Source organism: Poecilia mexicana, unplaced genomic scaffold (genome assembly GCF_051168715.1).
Source record: "Poecilia mexicana isolate PSO_F unplaced genomic scaffold, ASM5116871v1 scaffold_7, whole genome shotgun sequence".
In the NCBI taxonomy this organism is placed as follows: Eukaryota; Metazoa; Chordata; class Actinopteri; order Cyprinodontiformes; family Poeciliidae; genus Poecilia; species Poecilia mexicana.
Genome location: NW_028263376.1, coordinates 9,418,486 through 9,436,739, shown reverse-complemented (window position 1 = coordinate 9,436,739; position 18,254 = coordinate 9,418,486). Strand labels below are relative to the sequence as shown.

Below are 18,254 nucleotides of genomic sequence, written 5' to 3'. Positions count from 1 at the left end.
CAGGTGTAACAACATAATCAATATATTTTGGTTCACACAGAAGATCAAAAAGTGTTAGAAATATACATGTAAGTATATGACAAAATCAACCATAATAATGTACAAGTTTATTACATTACACATACTGCCGTTATCAGAAATAGAAATATAATAGGAAAATGTACAACGGGTACTAGTTTTGCTAGCGAAAACTTCGGACTATTTCTAATTTTTATTTAGATTTTTTTTAAATAGTTTAACAGCTCGGATCGTGAACGTCACCGCACGTTGGATGTTTAAACGAGATACGCTGTGATAATAATCAAACGCACATTGTTGTTTTTCTTCCGTCTTTCCTGCTTTGACCAATCAGAAGAGACAACTGCGATGTAAATAAGGAAGTAGCTTGTGCAACCGAGAAAATATGAGCCGTGATATCCTTCTACGTGTGAAAGAACAAGTTTCGTTTTTCCGAAACGGTAGGTCATAAGCTGGTCTTGAATAGATAAAAACAGACAAAAAAAAACCCCACATTATCAGGTACAGATTTTCTGTACACCTCTGTTTTTACCGATCAGCTATTAATACGGTGGCTGAAGAATGGAGGAGCAACACAAGAAAATTCTTCAACGAAACAGGATCAACTTAGTCACAGTTATGGATCCTTTAGTCCTCTATGAGCCTCTTTTTGAAAAGGGAGTTTTCACCATGGACATGATTGATACGATAAAGGTAAGACATTAAGGTAAATGTCACTGTGTTTGAGTAATTGTATTCAGGACAAAAGTAAAATGACAAAGACTTGCGACGGTGTCTTCTGTCAGAGCTCGGGGACCAGACGAGACCAGGCCAGACAATTAGTCCTGGACTTAGAGACCCGAGGGAATCGAGCCTTTCCGTTATTCCTGGAGAGCCTACGTGAATCGGGTCAGCAGGGTTTGATAGAAACTCTGCTAAGGGCTCCACCAGTACCCACAGCGGTCCGCCCTGTTGTACAACCTCTGCCCATCTGTAAGTTAGACACAAGCAGCATTCACCGTGACTTTTTTTTTTTAACACAGAAAACTCTCTAATCTTTTTATCCATCCTGTCTCTCCCAGCCTCTCCTATGGATGTTAATAAACAAAGTAAATATATTGTCCCCATATGTCCCGTAGAGAGGCCCGATAAGTCTTCCAGTCCAAGTAAGAGAAGCACATTTTTATATACCTTTTTAATAAATGTAAATAAGCCCATAGGTTTTGTTTTGTTTTTTATAGAAAACACAGTCTAATGTACAAATGTTGCCATTTTATTTAAGGTTGTCTGTTTTGTTATGTCTACTGTATCCAAGGATATACCGAAATAACAAATCAAATCAATAAATTACCATCTTCGTGTTTGGTTGGAAGCACAACAAAATAATCTTGGCCCTTACCTTATAATTCTGTCAAGTCTGCATTGAAATTCTGCTCTCCAAATGTGGTTGTTGGACATAATAATTGCAAAAAATGAACTTCCCTCCAAACGTGTTCATTGCTATTGGCTTACTAAATTATGAGAAGAAATTTTAAGATAAAAAATAACTCATTCTATTTTGAACAGTTTTGATAATTATCAGGTATATACAATTTCAAATTAAAAGTCCAGTGTATAAAATAACATTTGTTTCACTACCCAGTTAAAGAACAATTTAAATGAGTTATAAAACATTAAAATAACAAATTTATTTAAAAAAAAATCATAAACAGTGAATTCCTTTAAAGTTGCAGGACTTTATTTGTTGTAAAGTACATTTTCTCAACTATTGATAAACTGATACAAATCCCATTGCTAGAGTGCAACTATGTTTAAATACAGTTTGTACGTTATGCAAATCAAGGTAATATGTCAAATACAGACAGATTGGTCAAGGAATAGATGCATTGGATGCTGGGGGGGAAAAAGGTATTCAAAATGTAATTATCTGTCCCACTGTTTATATTGGGATTTCATCCAATGTAAACAAAGTATAAAAGCAGGTGGATCCATCAATACATCTGCTTTTATGCTTTAAAATATGCAAAGTGATACAAACTGATTCAAATTATTGAGCTGCAATGTATGTAGGTACTTTAATGTATATAATCCTACAGCACCTGAAAAGGAGTACTTTAAACCAAGGCCAGAAGGCAGGACACGCCGAGATAGTCTTCAGGTAAGTACCATTTAATTTTCACTAATGTTCTTATTTTGGTAATTCTCTGGGTAGACAATATAATTTCTGGTTACATATTGTTGATTTTTCTATATTTTTGTGTGGCAGAGCTATAAAATGGATTCCAGTCCATGTGGTTATTGCCTCATCATTAACAATGCAGACTTTGAGCCTCAAAGTGAGCTCAGCAATCGCAAAGGCTCCAACATAGACAGTGAAAAGCTGGAGAGAAGATTCTTGGCACTCAACTTTACTGTGGAAGTCAAGACAAATCTGAAGCAAAGAGTGAGTCTTTTCTTCTATGACCGTTTCTGAAACGGTGTAAAAAAAAAAGAAAAAAAAAAGGCAGCTCAGCTAACTCTTTGTCTCATTTCAGCAAATCAGACATGAACTGTCAGCTTTGTCCAAAAAGGATCACTCTCAATACGACTGCTGTGTGGTTATCATGCTCTCCCATGGGACTGAGGTCAGTCTTCAGGTTTTCTTTTTTTCTTTCCTCAATCAGTTACAATGTTCTCAATCAACTTAAAAATATAATTTATAAATGCTACAAGTATTTCCAGTTAAGCAAAATTGCGAGAAGTGTGGTAGATTTTTTTCCTCTCACAAATTAAAGCTGTGTTAGATTAGGCTTCTACAGTAAAGGGGGAAAAAAGTGTTCACCAAGGGGGCCAATAAACATAAAGGAACAAAATTAGGCATAATGTCAATTTTTTTGAGAGGACATTTGTTGTGTCATTTCATAAATAAAGTAAAGGTTTATAGATTAACAGGAAAGATAGGCCTATGATCTTTTAGCTTCAAAAGAGTTCTGTAGAAAACTCTTTGAAACTAGATCTGCTTGATATTAAACACAGTAGGCATCTAAGAACATATGTGCTTAAATGATGCTTATAGGTGAATCACAGTCGTTTCCCTGGCGCTGTGTATGGAACAGACGGGTCTCACATCACAGTTCAGGACATCACAACTTTGTTCAACGGCAAGAACTGTCCTTCTTTGCAAGGAAAACCCAAGCTGTTCTTCATTCAGGCCTGTGGCGGAGGTACACCAGTAAACACCAAAGAAATTCTTATTTTGATTGGAAGTCAAAATTGAAATGTGAAAAAAAACAAAAAAAACATTCTCATAGAGACACTTTTCCTGTCTTTAAGATGAAAGAGACATAGGATTTGATGCGTCTCCTGAGGAGACTGGTCCATCGGTGGGCGGGCAAGACGACCAGACAGATGCCATCACGACGTCGTCCAGCAGCGAGTCTCTGAGCATCACTGACGAGGTGGATGCCAGAACATCACTGCCCACCCCAAGTGACATCCTGGTGTCCTACTCTACCTTCCCTGGTATGTCTGAACTTTTAAGACATGTGTGTAGCCACCGAGAACATCCTGCCAGCCTAACGGCTCTTTGACCAATTCAGGTTTCGTTTCCTGGAGAGACACAAAGGCAGGTTCTTGGTATATCGAAACACTGGACCGCATCCTTGAGGAAAACGCAGCCACTCATGACTTGGCCACCATGCTGATGATGGTGAGTTTCACTTATTAGACCAACACAAAAAGCTTCCCTTTCACCTATCAACATCTTTTTAAACAACCACAATCGTCTCCTGTTTGTCACGGTTTATTTTCAGGTTAACAACGAAGTCTCCCAAAACTCTGCAAAAGGGATGTACAAGCAGATGCCCGGTTCCTTTAACTTCCTTCGAAAACTTCTCTACTTTCAAACCTCTCCATAGTGGAAGACTGTTCCTCTTCTGAACATATTTGACTACTTAATTGTCAAATGTGGGAATTTTTATCAATTTTGTAACTGTTGTTGGGAATAATGGCTCAATGTGGATATTTTTAACTGTTGCTTAGATTTCTACATGGACTTTCTGGGTATAATGTACTTTCAATTCTACTAAGACTATGAATTTCTACTGTAGACGTTTCACTTTGAGTTGACTTATTGGTGGGGACTTTGTTCTTGTATAAGCCAAGAAAAGAAATGAATCCACAATCTCATGCTGTACATTAAGTTTAAGATAATGTTTTATTTCTGCTCTTCAGTAACTTAAAAAAATACCATCTCTACTTTGTTCATTTATCTCTCGTTATTGTATGATCGGTTGTACTTGTATACAAATGTGAATGTGCGTAATCTGAAAGAAAATGGTAGAAAAAAGAGGAAAAGGTCTTTTGAGAGTTTGGAGAACAGTTTGGGTCAAGACCAACCAGCTGTGAAGGTCTGTAAATCAATTGTTCTCTCAAATAACATCTCATCTAAGTCTACAGGCCTCAAGTTCCTTTTAATGACGTGTTCTCCTTCCGCTGTGGATTGTCCATATGTCTCCATTGTACTCAAATGTTTTCAACGTCTTTAAGTTTGCCTTTGCTCTTTTCAGCTGATGTGGTGAAGGATGTGCAATTTACCTCTCATCGCTTCCAATTATATAAAGCACTATTAAGTTGTCTAGTCTTTCTTGATTAATACTTCTCAAGCTTCTCAAAAAGAACGAAAATATTCCCCTTGGATCCCCACAAGTTTTATGAACATTTTCAAGTGGACTTTTTCTTCCAAAGTTTTTTAGGAAAATATTTTTGCTCCAGTTGTGAACTCTTATTAAAGACAATCCAATTTAAGTATTTGTTTTTCCCAATAAAAGTTTATTTTACCCATCAGGAGCTTCTCGGTCCATTTAGACTGAGAAGTCTAAATCTTATGTGTATTTGGTTAATCATACTGGGAACATCTCAGAAATTCAGAAAAGTTACTTCAACACAGCGAAAGTTTATTTCCTACTCATCATTGCAAAAACAAATAAATTCTGATATGAAAAGAGCCAGCAGTACTGCAAAATGTGGCTGCAACACATTACATCTGGAAAAATAAAACATTTGTTGAAGGATAGTACATCACTGTCAGAGCATTTGGGAACCCCTTTACATATTTCTTACAAGCTGAATATGAATAACACATTTATGAACATTCCTACCTCTGAAATGTTTATATCAGTTTGCTTCTTTTTTGTTGTTACTGTCTGGTTTTTTTTCCATTCTTGTACAACAAACTTGAGCTCTTCTTTGCAAATTAAAATATTTATAACGTAAAGTGCTCAACAGAAATGACTCGATCTGCAGTTGAGAAAGTTAATGCAACTATGCTTAACCAATTTAATGAGGCACATATTAATGAAGGTCACAGTGTTACTTTTATCCATAAGCTATTAAAACAAAGCTGTATCATAAAGTTACTTATTTTAGCATGTTTTAACTTTTAGACCCATCAAACACAAGGATGAGTCTGTAACTGAAACGGTAAACGCTCTAACCCATTAAGGCATGATTATTATTTTAATCCTTCCAGTTTGAGTATTCGTAACAACACCCTGTGGGAAAAAATTACATTTCAAATCTTAATTCATTATTGCCACCTTTAAACAATATAGATCTGGCTTGGCTCACTGCTGCAAGCATCTTGAACTCTTTTTTTTTTTTTTCCCTTCGCTGCTCCCAGACTGGATGTCTGCTTCATATCCCTCTTGGGGTTATGATGTTATTGTCGATTTTTGGTGTGCTATAGCCAGCTGAATAAGTGCCACAGGCGTCAGGTTCAGACTTCTTATGAAAAACAGTCGGCTGCCCTAGTTTCACATGAATAAATACCGAGCAAGCCTGTTCCCACCCTCAGTCTTTCTGTGCACCAGCGTTTGAATCTTCTATAACCATGATGCTCGTCAGCGCTACTTTGTGTGAGTATAAACTCATAAAATTACTACTGTGGAAAAATGTCTTACTGGACGAGATTAAATTGCTTTTGATTTGTCATATGTTAGTAAGGATTTAGTAGATCTTCTTTCCCAGATCTGGCATCAACCTGGCTGCTTGTAGATGCAGGTACTCAGCTTTTCTATCTGGTTTGAAGAAGTGTGGATACATCTCCAAGCTTCTTGTATTATAATCATACTCTCATGATGCATCCTTAGGTATCCCCAAAGAGACTGTTACCACCTGTGTGGACAAAGTTGTGCATCGTTTGAGCTGTGGTATGACTTGGAACGAAAGGATTAAAAGGTTGGTTTAGTGTTAAGCTAAAACCTTTGAAGTCTCACTCAGTTTTTTTCCTACAGATTTGGAGAGCGTGATAAGTGTCGAGACGTCCCTGTACGGACGTACGGACAATGTGACGTGCAGTGAAGGGACGAGTCCAGATCGGGTTTCCAACACTCGCTGCTCTCTTGCTGGCGTCGCTGATGTCGTCAAGAAAAGGTACACAGTTGAAGTGGCTCAGCTGTGTAGGTGTACAGTACAGAATAATTACACCCATATTTAAAGTTGGTACATGTCAGAATTTTTGTGATTCCATTTGATTTCTGGTCATTTTTGTTTTTGCAGATGTAATGGAAAAAAGGTGTGTGAGCTGAGCACAGATGTCCTTGGAGGCTCTGATCCCTGCAGGAACACCGCCAAATATCTGCAGACCACCTACACCTGCCTTCCTGCCTGTAAGTCACCCCGCCTGGGTTTGGTTAAGTAAAAAATGTGTTTGATTTAATTTGATTCTTGATTGTAGTAGAGTGCTTAATATATAAGTGATGCCGTGGAAACCAATACTTAGTAGTCATGGAGATTTATATTGCATGTACTGCCGTCGCAGCAGAAGAGAGTTTGGGGTTAATTTTGTCATCATGTGATTTCTGTAACTTTTTCAGTTCACCGCATGACATGTGAGCACTCTTTATCACACTTAAGCTGTGGTAAGATCTACTTTTTAAAAATATACATATAACCTACATGGCAAAAAAAAAAAAAATATATATATATTATATATATAAATATATATATGTATGTATATCAAACTTAATAACAATCCATCCTTTCTTATTGTCAGATCAAGGCCAGGTTATTGTTGTCCATGGAGCTGATTACGGACGCAGAGACCAGACCACATGTCGGTATGGACGCCCAGCCAATCAGATCCAAAACACAGCCTGCTCCAGCCCCACCAGCAAAGTTGCTGAAAGGTAGTTTCTCCATTCTGTTCCAGCTTGTTTCGGCAAGGCTGTATAACTGGGCTGCCTTCATTTGAGAAATGGTATTCGCTGTGTGCCTTTACAGCTGCCAAGGGAAAAACAGTTGCATCATTAAAGCCAGCAACTCTGTGTTTGGAGATCCCTGTGTGGGCACTTACAAGTACCTGGAGGTGGCTTACAACTGTCAGTGTAAGTGGACTGAACCGCTGTCTTGAGCTACACTGACGTTAGCTGTAGGTCTACATCTGCCACGAAAAAAAAAGGAACAGATGCAAATATTTTTAAGCGCCTAAACACTTTAGTATATAAATATATCTTCATTGTTTCAGTTTGTAAGTAGATTTGGTATGTAATTGTAAAGTAAAAGTGTGAGTATGTTGCTCAATCAGTACCTTAAAACAAATCTTTAGCTTTGTTTTGTTTTTTTTCCTCCCCAGATCCTGTCACTCCAGATGAGGAGATATAAAAGCAGATCATACAAAAAATACAGAATAATCGGCATCCGTCATCTTTAAGGGCTGTTTTCTTGCTCATCTACTTTCTCATGTTAAATAAAATATATAATTAAAGTTTGAAAAAAAAACTTCCTTTTTTAAGACTTCTGCCAGGAATGTGACTTTATCTGGTAATTCCAGGTGTTCCAGGAAGTCAAAGAGGAGGGAATAAGAGCTAACAACAGGCGCTATTGACTGTTCAGGAAACCTGCAACACACAATGCTGTTACTGTAATTCATCTTCAATATGTTCTTTCTACAGGTGACATTTTAAATGTTAGTCAGAGGAGGTTTCATTTGTCCTAGAGACACTTTAATGCTGACGTTTAAAGTATTATAGTCGTTGTTTCAACTTGAATCTGAATTTTAATGACACAGAAGTTGAAATAATTCAGTAACACTGTACATTTATACAATTAGAAGTCTAAGTGCTGCTTGCAGTATATAATATGTCATTTAACCTAAATAGATGATTTTATCAAGAACTATATCTTTAAAGTGCTTTGTCAGTGTTGGAAAAATTTTGAACTTTCTAAAATTTAAACTGATGGGGTGGGGCAAAAAAAAAACTCTCTATACACATAAATCAAAGTTTTATAAATGATTTTGTTGTCTGTAAAGCAACCGATTTCTCTGTTGACCAACGAATAAACTCAAAATAAAAGTACCCTTATCTGACACCTGAATCAAGGAATTCTGTTGAATTTTTTTTAGTTTCACTTCTTCTTTTGGGTGTTAAAATACGATAAAAAAAAGAGAATATGTTTAGAAGAACTGGATGGAAAATTACCACATCTGTTATGGATTAGTGTCCACTTTGTATTAGTTAAAATTCTATTATAAACAATCTGTGGACTCGCGAGGGAGTGTTTTAAATTCTGTCTGAGATGAGAGAAAAATCCAAATGTCTCGCCGGCGCAGACAATGGTAAATCGTTTTTAATCCACAGGGTGATCAGTCATGGTTGAGTCAGTCGGGCCTGGCTTTGTTAGGCTAAAGCTTTCTGCCAGACCTGCACTTCTACCCTAACCACATCAGCCTAATTTTACAGGAGAAAATCAGCTTCATGTTCAGAACTGTAACATTAAAATACATTTAATTTGAAGAAAGTTTAAATATGGATTGTTTTAATGACAAGAAAATAATGCGGGTAACCTTCATTTGACTAATTTAAACCATGACTAATTTAAATGTTCGTTAACTGTAGAGATCAAACAACTTCAGATGAAAGCTTCGTCACTGATGTAGTAATTTTGCACTTTGAAATTCAGTAGAATGTCAAACCAATGAGTCTTCCTCAGTCATACCATTAAGGGAAAAAAAACTAAGTATAAGTAAATTATTCACATATTTTAGGGGGAACTTGTGATCGTTCAGTACAGGAGCCCTCCCTCAAGGAAGTACATCCGAGAAATATCACAGAACCGACTACCTTTACAGTAAATGGATGAGTCATCTCAAAGCTTATTTGAAGAGGGAAAAAAACAACCATAACGGTAAAATTAGGTAACTTTGGATTTACCTTCATTCATTTTTCACCTCTCTAACTGCAATATCATTAAGCATGCTGCTATTAATGGGAGGAGCCACACTTAGTCATATTCTTTGTACAGTAAAGTCATTGTGGTTGTTTTGTTGCTCCATCTTGACCCAGTTACACTGTGGTCATGGTCACATTTTTTTACAGGTGGATATGAGCCAATTGAATAAAGTCGAGCCTTTGTTCAGCTCTTCATCCGGCCATATAAATAGAGGAGTCTTGTGTCAGCATCAGTCCAGCTTCTCGTTGGAGACTACAGTCTTTGAACCATGCTGCTCTTCAGACTCAACTCTGCACTGTGTGAGTACTCTCAACATTATAACAGTGATCACTGGTATAACAAATCAAAAATACCTAAATAGTATATTCTCTCTCTGTGATTATGTTTTGCTAATTTTATAAGTAAGGTCTGTAAAACCGAATGATTATGTTTGGCCAGTTTCATAATAAAATGTAAAGTGAGCTTTTTCATTACAAGCTGGCACTTTCCTCCATCCCTAGTGCTTGCAACAGCTTGCCTACTCATGGTATCTGGTAAGTATTTACAGTTATGCAAATTTACATAGCTAATACTTTTTACTTAAAGCACTTTCATTTATTTATTTGTTTTTTATTTACAGTTGCTGTTACCGAAAAGGCCACAACCTGTGACGACAGCGATAATATCCAGCATTTGAGCTGTGGTTAGCTAAACGATCTAAATTTACTTTACAACTGAATAAATCTTACATTAAAAGTCGGAGTATGCAACTTTTACAAAAATGCTTCTTGCATGTTAAAACTGTCACCGTGTCGTGAAAACATAGTATGAAAGGTAATCTGTGAAAAGCTAGAGCTCCTCTTCCCAGTGTCACTATTGCCATCTGCAAAAATGCACCTCTCCCGGTCAACGCCTACACAAGGCTGATTATGTAAGCGGTGATTGGTTTTTATGAAATAACCTATAGTGTTTTTTTTTTGTTTTTTTTACCAGGAGCAGTGCATTTTTGTAGATGACAGCAGGACAATAGAAGGCAGAGGAGATTGATTTTTTTGCACCGATTATCTGTCTCATATTATACTGTGACGGCGATAGCTTTAACAAAAGAAACATTTCCTTAGAAAAGTCATTGCAGCTTTGCTCATATAAAAAAAGGCTTGATTGTAAACTATGAATTTCAGCCAAGCTTGTTGTATCTGGAAAACTGTCTTTGCATAATAGGTGGAGAAATTAAAGCAAATATCAAGTGCGAAACATCCACTATTGTTCCTTATGGTTTTCTGTTGTGTGTAACAGATAACGGAGTGATCAGTGTGCAGTCAGCCCTGTATGGACGAGCTGACCGACGGATCTGCAGTGAGGGCAAGCCTCCCCAGCAGCTTGCCAACACACAGTGCTCTCAAGTGGGCACTGTGGACATCATCAAAAAGAGGTAGCCTCATTATGGCCAGCTTCAGCTATCAAAACTATGTCGCTACGCACAGCAGGCGCAAGTATTGTACCTTCCAAGTCTTCTGCCTCCTGAGAGGTGTCTAATCAGTGTTGTGCCTCTGTTATTGATCAAGTCACTCACACGCACAAACAGCTGTTAAATACAGAAAATGGCGACTAAAAATAACTTTTTAGCTGTTGCTTTGGCACCCCCTCAAGTGCAGCGCGCCTATGCATTGTTGCACATTGTGCATACAAACTTTTTGCACCACTGAGAGCAGGTTATGACTTGGAAAGTTACATTTTTGTCACAATTATTTATTTATTTATTTACTTTTTGGCACATGTGAATCCTGGTTCTTATTTTAGAGCAGGGATCTTTAAATTGTTTGAAAATTAGCTAAATTTCCTTCCAAGATAAACTAGGAGTTGCTACTCTCTGGTCATTCCTGATGTCTTCCGCCACAGCGTTGTGTCAGTACCCAGACCTGCAAGCTGACCAAAGATTTATAGACGTGCTCACTTGATTATGATAAATCAAGGGCATTTTATTAGCAACCTACCGTTTTCTATTTGAAACTATTTTTTTTCCTTTGGACTGGACAGAAAGTCATGGGAACAATCTTTAATGTTCATGACAAATAATATTTCAGCATAATAATTATCTCAAACAACCAGCAGACATTTACAACTTTGCATAAAAGCAATGGTTGGAAATCTGCAGCATAAAAGATTACTGAGGGTAAAAAAAACAAAACAAAAAAACAGGAAAGTACCCTTTACTTAAAAGATGCGCAACATTTAGGTAGAGAAGAACTAACTGGTGAGGAGTCAGAGATTTAGTGATTATATTCAATCTTCTGCATACATTATTTTTCTTTTATTGCCCTATTGAGGAATTCAGTGGCGTGCTTCAACTGTCATTGTAACAGGTGTGATGGCAAGAGGGTTTGTGAGTTCAACACGGGTGACGTTCGCAGCGTAGATCCCTGCGTCGGCATCGCCAAGTATCTGGAGACCAATTACACCTGCCTCCCAGCACGTCAGTCACCTTTGAACGGCACCAAGAACTGAGCTGAGCTGCACATGAACTTGTCAAATGTCTAAGGTTGTCCATGTTGTTCATTTTCACAGATCGTCTTGTCACATGTGAACACTCCTATGCACATTTGAATTGTGGTGAGTACTTATTTTCCATTTCCAAATGAATGAGTATGAATTAAACATACATGGGCAGGATTACTTTATCACTGTTGTGTGTGTGCAAGTTATTGTCCTGCTCTTGATCAGATTACGGGCAGGTCATATTTGTCTATGGGGCCGACTACGGACGCCGAGACCACACCACCTGCTCTTACAGACGACCTGCCTCTCAAACTGAAAACGTTTACTGCTCAAATCCCACCAACATAGTGGCTCAAACGTAAGTACTGGGTCATTTTCCTAAGGGAAATGAACATAAAATCACATAATAAACCTCCTCATACCATTTTAACCTCAGACACAACTAAATGTGGCTCAAAGGTTTTACTGTGTATCCATAAAAAAGATCCAGTGGAAACATTAGCATTTAGTATAGAGCTATGAAGTGTTTGTCTCCAAACAGATCTCTTGACTTTTCTTTTTTGTTCCACTTATAACTCCCAGATTAAGCAAAATTTAATTTACAAAAATGTATACCAAGTATAAACAAGTAATACTATTAAGAGGGAAACAAAAACATCTTACCAAACTAACCTGGCCCTACGTGAAATAATTACTTCCTTTCTTAAGTCATGAATTATCTGATTCACCACAGTCAATCTCACCAGCCATATCCTGGTCTTATTACTGCTCGCCCTGCAATCGAAGGATTGCCGGTTCGATTCCCAGTCCGCCTGCACGATACAGGACATTTCACCCGCATTGGCTGCTGGTGTAAGTCAGAAGGGCCGGTGCTGCAAAATTGCAGCCTTGCTTCTGTGTGACTGCCCCAGGGCAGCTGTAGCTACAGTCCAGTAGCTTGCCATCATCAGTGTGTGAATCTGCCCTTTGAGATCTCGATTAAGAGACAAATTTTACAAACATAAATGAAAAAGGGAAAAACTGCTTCAAAGTGAAACACTTTTTGTTTCACTGGGAAAGCAGCACTAACAGTAATTATGCCTGTCACCTGGTCATCCGCAGCTGTAACGGGAAAAGCAGCTGCACAATCAGAGCCCACAACTCAGTTTTTGGAGACCCGTGCATAGGCACATTCAAGTACCTGGAGGTGGCATACACATGTGAATGTGAGTAGCTTAAGGCTTTTTTTTGACCCTTTGTGACAAAGGTGTGCCATTTTCTTAGAGCAACTATCCGTAGCAGCAAGTTTCTTTTCTGATTTGAAAATTCTGTTTTGTTTGCAGATTTTTGAGTGACTTCAGAAAGATCTGCATGAACAAGAATTGGAAAACACATTGTTAGCACATATAAGATTTTATTTCAAGTACAAAATCATACCCAGATTAGTATAGGTCATGCTAATGTTTAATGTCTGTAATTGGATGAGATTATTTGATTATATGATAATATTTTTCAGCAGATGTTGGCAAGTGTGTTTGGTTCCCATTGAGGAGTTACATTACTCAGGTCTGCTTAATGAATTAAAACTGTCAAGAAATAATAAATTTAGCATCTGTGTCATTGTTGTGTTCATGATTTGTTTTTTTTTCTGACTGAACCCCACATTCTGGTTCAGTTACCATGTTGTCCCCTGCATGAGAGAAAGGACTATGCCAAAAAAAACAGAATAGATAAATAATGAAAGTTAATGAATCAAAATAAATCTGAAGAAAAAGTCACCAGTTAAAGTAAGCGACACAAACCAATGGGCATTTGTGTGCGTTAAAAAAAAAAGATCACATTTGGAGTATTTGTTGCTTGGGGATGCATCCAAAAATATGAAAAAATAAATCATACAATAGCTCGATGGGTACATTTACACTCCGTCAATATTTCATACAAATGTGTTTGTTTTGAATGTGTGAAAACTAGACGGATGCATAGCACCTAAAAGGACTGTGATAAAAGCTCAGGGTTCAAAAGAGAAAACTGTTAAAATAATCGGATGTAAATGGGTGTCGACATAAAATATTACTACCAAATGACAGTGAAGTTACTGGTTTCTTGGGAGAGATCCGTTTTCGACGGGTAAACAACCTTCAGGTTCCCATCCTGATCAACGGTTCGGACCTGCTGGACGATGAGTTGGCTGGAGGTTTCTGCGTCGGCGGCCGGCTGCCGTGCGCCGTCCTCCTCTCCGTCTGACCCGGCCTCCTCCTGATGTTCAGCAGTGAACTTGTTCAACTCTGCCATTTTCTGGTGAGGAAACAGAAGCAATCAACTGTACAATGAAGCTGCTGCTGCACAAAGAAATGCCAGAACAATTAAATTAACATTTCTAATTTGATTAATTCCAATTAAAAAGCCCTGAAATGAATCTAATTCATTGTTAAACATCTGAGCAAATCCGCATTGTAACGTAGCTTAAATTTTAATCAGACACTAAAAGACAAGAAAAGATTTTTGCAGGGAGTGTTGGCTTGGTTATCAGGCCCAGGCAACACTACCTGGGCCTAATAAACACTTAAGAAGTAAGAAAACACACCTGAAAAGGAAGGAAGGGAAGACGAGAGGGGAGAGATGACAGAAAAGACTGGACATAATGGAGAGAGGAAAGGAAGACCAGAACGAAGGCAGGCAAGTTGGATACAGTTACAGAAGAAAAGAGCAATTAGGAATAAAGGTACAATAAGAAATAAGGAAGGAAAGATGCTGCAAAGTCACATGAGGAGAAAGGAAAGACAAGGAATAAAAAAAGCAAAGGAAAGAGGGCAGTGAGGGAGGGAAGGACACAGAAGAAAGGAAAGAACAACTTCTGACAATAGGTGCTTGGAAATAAATTAAAAAACTTTTTTTTTTTCATTAAAAAAAAAAGTACATTAACATTTATTCACAATCAGGTCTTGGAAATGAGCAGAGAACAAATATTTTTACCAACATTCCTCCATCTTAAGGACAAACAGGGACGTGAAATATAACACTTCATTTTCACACATCCTGACGCTTGTCAGATGTGAAAGTTCGATTTATTGGTCGTCTACACAGAAAACAAAATAGTATCAGCAAAACAAGATACAGAAAACTGGACGCTTACTATGATCAAGGCATCCATGACATCTTTACAGGTCTGCAGGCTGGTGGAGCTCGTCACTTCTATCAGCAACTCTGTAGTTGTCTTCTTGATCTGCACAAGAAAGAAGTTATGTACTCCGTTATAGGATAAGAAGAATCAAAACAATATATTGGGGCATGACAGAGTCATCTTGCAAAACCAGATGAACGTGGCAAATTAAATACGATTTGATTTCTGCAAATGGTTTAAATGAGTGTTGTTCAAAACTCATTTAACTGTCAAAGTGTCTTCAAAAGAAACCCAGCAGACAAACACTAAGCACAGACCTTGGTTTTCTCACTGTTAGTAATTGGTGGGAATGAGATCACATCTCCATCTGCATCCACTAAGCAGGGGTAGACTGATTTTCCTTCCAAAAGCTGCAGGTATCTGTTGAAGAAGAAATCTATAAACTACTTGGCAGAGACAAAGATGTTTTTGAAGGACCAGAACATCGCAACAGAGTACTACATGAGACAAATAAAAAAAACACAATCCTAATACAAGAGTGTTTTTGCTGACTGAAATGTATTTCCTTGCCATTCCTTCTCTGGGACCATCTCAAAAAGAGGACAAGCAACAGTCCAGTCTTTTTTCTTCCCACACTTCCACTCAAGTCCTCATCAATATGCTTTCTCTGTTAAAGTTTCCCTAACAAAGACCTTCTATTGCTTACCTTCCTTGAGGAAGGCCTCCGTTTCTGCTGGACAATTCCCAAGTCAGCAATCCTCCCCATGACTGTGCAAGTCATAACATGTCTATAATGTTAAGCTGTCATGAAGTCATTTTTTTTTGTGGTCTGATGTAATATTGACATTTCCAGAGGAAACCAACTCTGCAGATGTAATGTTGTTTGGAAGGGTTACTGACTTGTGCAGGCCAGTCACATTCTGCCTCTTCTTCTGCTTCCTGAGCTCATCGGCCTCTAAATGAAGCTGTCTTATCAGCTCGACGGCCGTCATCTCCCTCCGACCCAGGGGCACCACCTGAGAAATATTTCATTCAAGAGAGAAACTTTAGATGCTTTTCATCTAAATGGCATCTACACAATACTGTGCAGACGTTTTCCACCACTCCTTATAATATTTAGCCAAAGAGGTTCCTGCAGTGTTTTGGTTTCCTGGAGGCCCGTTAAGGTTTTCTTTTATGCTCCTTTGCTGAATTAACCTGCTGATGATGGCCAAGACTTTTGCACAGTAATTTAGAACGGCTATTGAGGAAGTTGCATTCAAAAGAAAGCCCTCTGCAGCGACGTACCTTCAGTCGGGTCGGTGGTCTCACATCGTAAACCAGTGGACCTTTCACAAGCTGCGCATCATGGGTTGCGATGGTTGCAATTGTTCTTCTACCACACAAATCATCGTGGAGCTTTGTCTGCAAAACATTTGAGTAGTTACACATTACTAACTAGTGGTAGGAAGCAAACATAAACATAGCATTTTGGGTGTTTGGTTTTTACCTGAGCCATTAGGAAGCGTTTCAGAGCATTCCCTGGCTTCAGACTCATTCCTCTGACCAGGCAGCACACCAGGTACGGTCGGACATCTTTGACCTCAGCGCTGACTTTAACTGTGAGCGCTGTGGGCGCCTCGGAGACATGGAGCACCCTCACCACCATTTTGTTCAGCTCCTCCACCTCGTCTTGTTCCTCTCTCACCTTTCCCTTCTTCTTCTTATGCTGCTGCTGCTGCTGCTTTTTCTTCTTGTCAGAGTCGCCTCCCTCTTCATCCCGTCTTCCTCTTCCTTTGCCTCTCAGGTACTCTAGGATGGACTTGGTCTGACAGCCATTGACCATCTTCTCCAGGCGCTTGTCGCTAAGCTTGTTGCCCTTGAAGTTGATCTCCTTTAACTTGGGGCAGTCGCTCAGATCCGAAGGAATCTCACTCAGCTTGTTGTTGGAGACATCCAGCACCTGTGAAGGCCGGGGTAAGAAAGACAAAACCGTATGCACGAGCTGAGTTTCACACCCTAGAAAAATAGCACATTTTGTCACATTACAACTTTAAACTTCAACATTTTATATGGAGGTTTTATGTAATAGACTACGGATGAAAGTTCTTGATTAATGACTTAGTCTAAACTTGACTGCTCTTATTGACCAACTAACAAATAATAAACGGCCATTTTCTTAAAAACCTGACTTTTCTCTTGCATTAAAAGTTGCTAGTAGTTGGGAACTAATTTTAATCTGATAAAACATTCATTCGACAGTTAATCGTAATTCGATTAATTGTTTACATCTGTATAATTGACCAATACAAAGTTGTGCATTATTGTGAGATACAAGGAAAATGATAAACGGTTTTTCATGTTTTTGGTAAAGAAACCCGTGAAAAGTGTGGGGTACATATGTGTTCATACTGCCTGTGACTAAAGATTGCAGAACCAGTTTTGCAGGGTCTCTAGCTTTTCACATCAGGAGACTGGGATTTTTGCACAACCTTCACTGCAAAAATACCTCAAGCTTAGTCCTAGATATTTTCAGGATTTTTTCCAAGTCTAGGCACAGATTCTCAGTTGAATTTAAGTCTGAACTTTGACTTGAGGGGCACTTACTAGTGTTTCGTGATGGACTGCACAGTGCTTTGTGAGATCTCACCTTTAGAGCTGACAGCTTGCAAATCTCTCCACTCAGCTCCTGGATTGAGTTATCAGAGGCAACCAGGGTGCTGAGCAGGTCCAGCCGCTCAGAGAAGAGATCAGGAGGGAAAGCAGTGATTTGGTTCTTGGAAACATTGATGGTCGCCAGCTTGGTGCACTGACTCAGGCCATCTGGAAGACCCTCTAAGCAGTTGCAGCTCACATTAAGAGTATTCAGTTCCTTTAACTGAGTGAGCCCCTGTGGCAAGCATTTAAGGTTGTTGACGGACAGATCCAGGACCTTTAGCGACTTCAAAATGCCGATGACATCTGGGACAGAGGCCAGCTTGTTCCTGCACAGGACGAGGCTTTGGAGGTTGGTCAGATGTTGGATTTCAACGTGGATCTCTGTCAAACTCGGACACTGGCTGACTTCAAGATAATTCAGCAGCTGCAGGGAATAAAGAGAGGAGGGAAGCCCCCCGCAGGAAGAAATCCTCTTATCAACACCCCCGCCCTGTAAAACCAGCTCACGTCTCTGCTCTGTCGCTGCTTTCTCTATTTCGGGCCACTTTTCCATGTTGGTCATGCTGCCGAAGAGAAATGAAAGGAGTCAGACTGAGCTCTTCTTCTTTTGAGAGCTGTTGGGAAGCTCACACGCAGCTTGAGTAGCTTTACTGCCACCTACTGGACTGAAAGGTGTGGACAGCATATAAGCGTGGAAACAAAACTGTTTTATAAGTCTGTGCGATCCCTCTCAACAAATTAAAACATTTTACAAATTTTATATATTTTATTTGAGCCACTTTAATAAAACAGACAAATCTGATTTATTTACTTCTTCACTTTCAGATGACTCCAC

General features: G+C 38.8%; 4 protein-coding genes across 6 annotated transcripts; 3 read left to right on the top strand and 1 right to left on the bottom strand.

The window, feature by feature from the left end:
- The first annotated feature begins 351 nt into the window (after positions 1-351).
- LOC106905173 (caspase 9, apoptosis-related cysteine peptidase) lies at positions 352-4,965 on the top strand. 2 transcript variants are annotated; one of them, XM_014969814.2, is made up of 11 exons: positions 354-458; positions 558-711; positions 804-990; positions 1,080-1,163; positions 2,094-2,155; positions 2,264-2,440; positions 2,532-2,621; positions 3,053-3,200; positions 3,310-3,498; positions 3,576-3,685; positions 3,789-4,965. In XM_014969814.2, the coding sequence occupies exons 2-11, from the start codon at positions 580-582 to the stop codon at positions 3,891-3,893; spliced, it is 1,284 nt and encodes a 427-aa protein (XP_014825300.1). In that variant the 5' UTR covers positions 354-458; positions 558-579; the 3' UTR covers positions 3,894-4,965. The 2 variants fall into 2 exon arrangements, with proteins under 2 accessions (XP_014825299.1, XP_014825300.1); XM_014969813.2 differs by having other exon boundaries at positions 352-711.
- Positions 4,966-5,866: 901 nt separating this feature from the next.
- On the top strand, positions 5,867-8,352 carry LOC148158294 (L-rhamnose-binding lectin SML-like). Its single transcript, XM_088007498.1, has 8 exons — positions 5,867-5,891; positions 6,126-6,185; positions 6,270-6,408; positions 6,535-6,644; positions 6,852-6,896; positions 7,031-7,163; positions 7,258-7,361; positions 7,610-8,352. Exons 1-8 carry the CDS (start codon positions 5,867-5,869, stop codon positions 7,636-7,638), a joined length of 645 nt encoding a protein of 214 aa, XP_087863624.1. The 3' UTR covers positions 7,639-8,352.
- Positions 8,353-9,415: 1,063 nt separating this feature from the next.
- Positions 9,416-13,281, top strand: LOC148158293 (L-rhamnose-binding lectin SML-like). 2 transcript variants are annotated; one of them, XM_088007013.1, is made up of 9 exons: positions 9,416-9,506; positions 9,708-9,740; positions 9,827-9,889; positions 10,483-10,618; positions 11,550-11,659; positions 11,752-11,796; positions 11,908-12,040; positions 12,784-12,887; positions 13,005-13,281. In XM_088007013.1, exons 1-9 carry the CDS (start codon positions 9,476-9,478, stop codon positions 13,010-13,012), a joined length of 663 nt encoding a protein of 220 aa, XP_087863139.1. In that variant the 5' UTR covers positions 9,416-9,475; the 3' UTR covers positions 13,013-13,281. The 2 variants fall into 2 exon arrangements, with proteins under 2 accessions (XP_087863139.1, XP_087863140.1); XM_088007014.1 differs by having other exon boundaries at positions 9,469-9,506; positions 9,685-9,740.
- On the bottom strand, positions 13,056-18,061 carry lrrc47 (leucine rich repeat containing 47). The gene is made up of 7 exons (XM_088007012.1): positions 17,412-18,061; positions 16,272-16,724; positions 16,070-16,186; positions 15,683-15,798; positions 15,100-15,202; positions 14,795-14,884; positions 13,056-13,956 (listed from the first exon to the last, which is right to left on the bottom strand). The coding sequence occupies exons 1-7, from the start codon at positions 17,979-17,981 to the stop codon at positions 13,735-13,737; spliced, it is 1,671 nt and encodes a 556-aa protein (XP_087863138.1). The 5' UTR covers positions 17,982-18,061; the 3' UTR covers positions 13,056-13,734.
- Between the last annotated feature and the right edge of the window lie 193 nt (positions 18,062-18,254).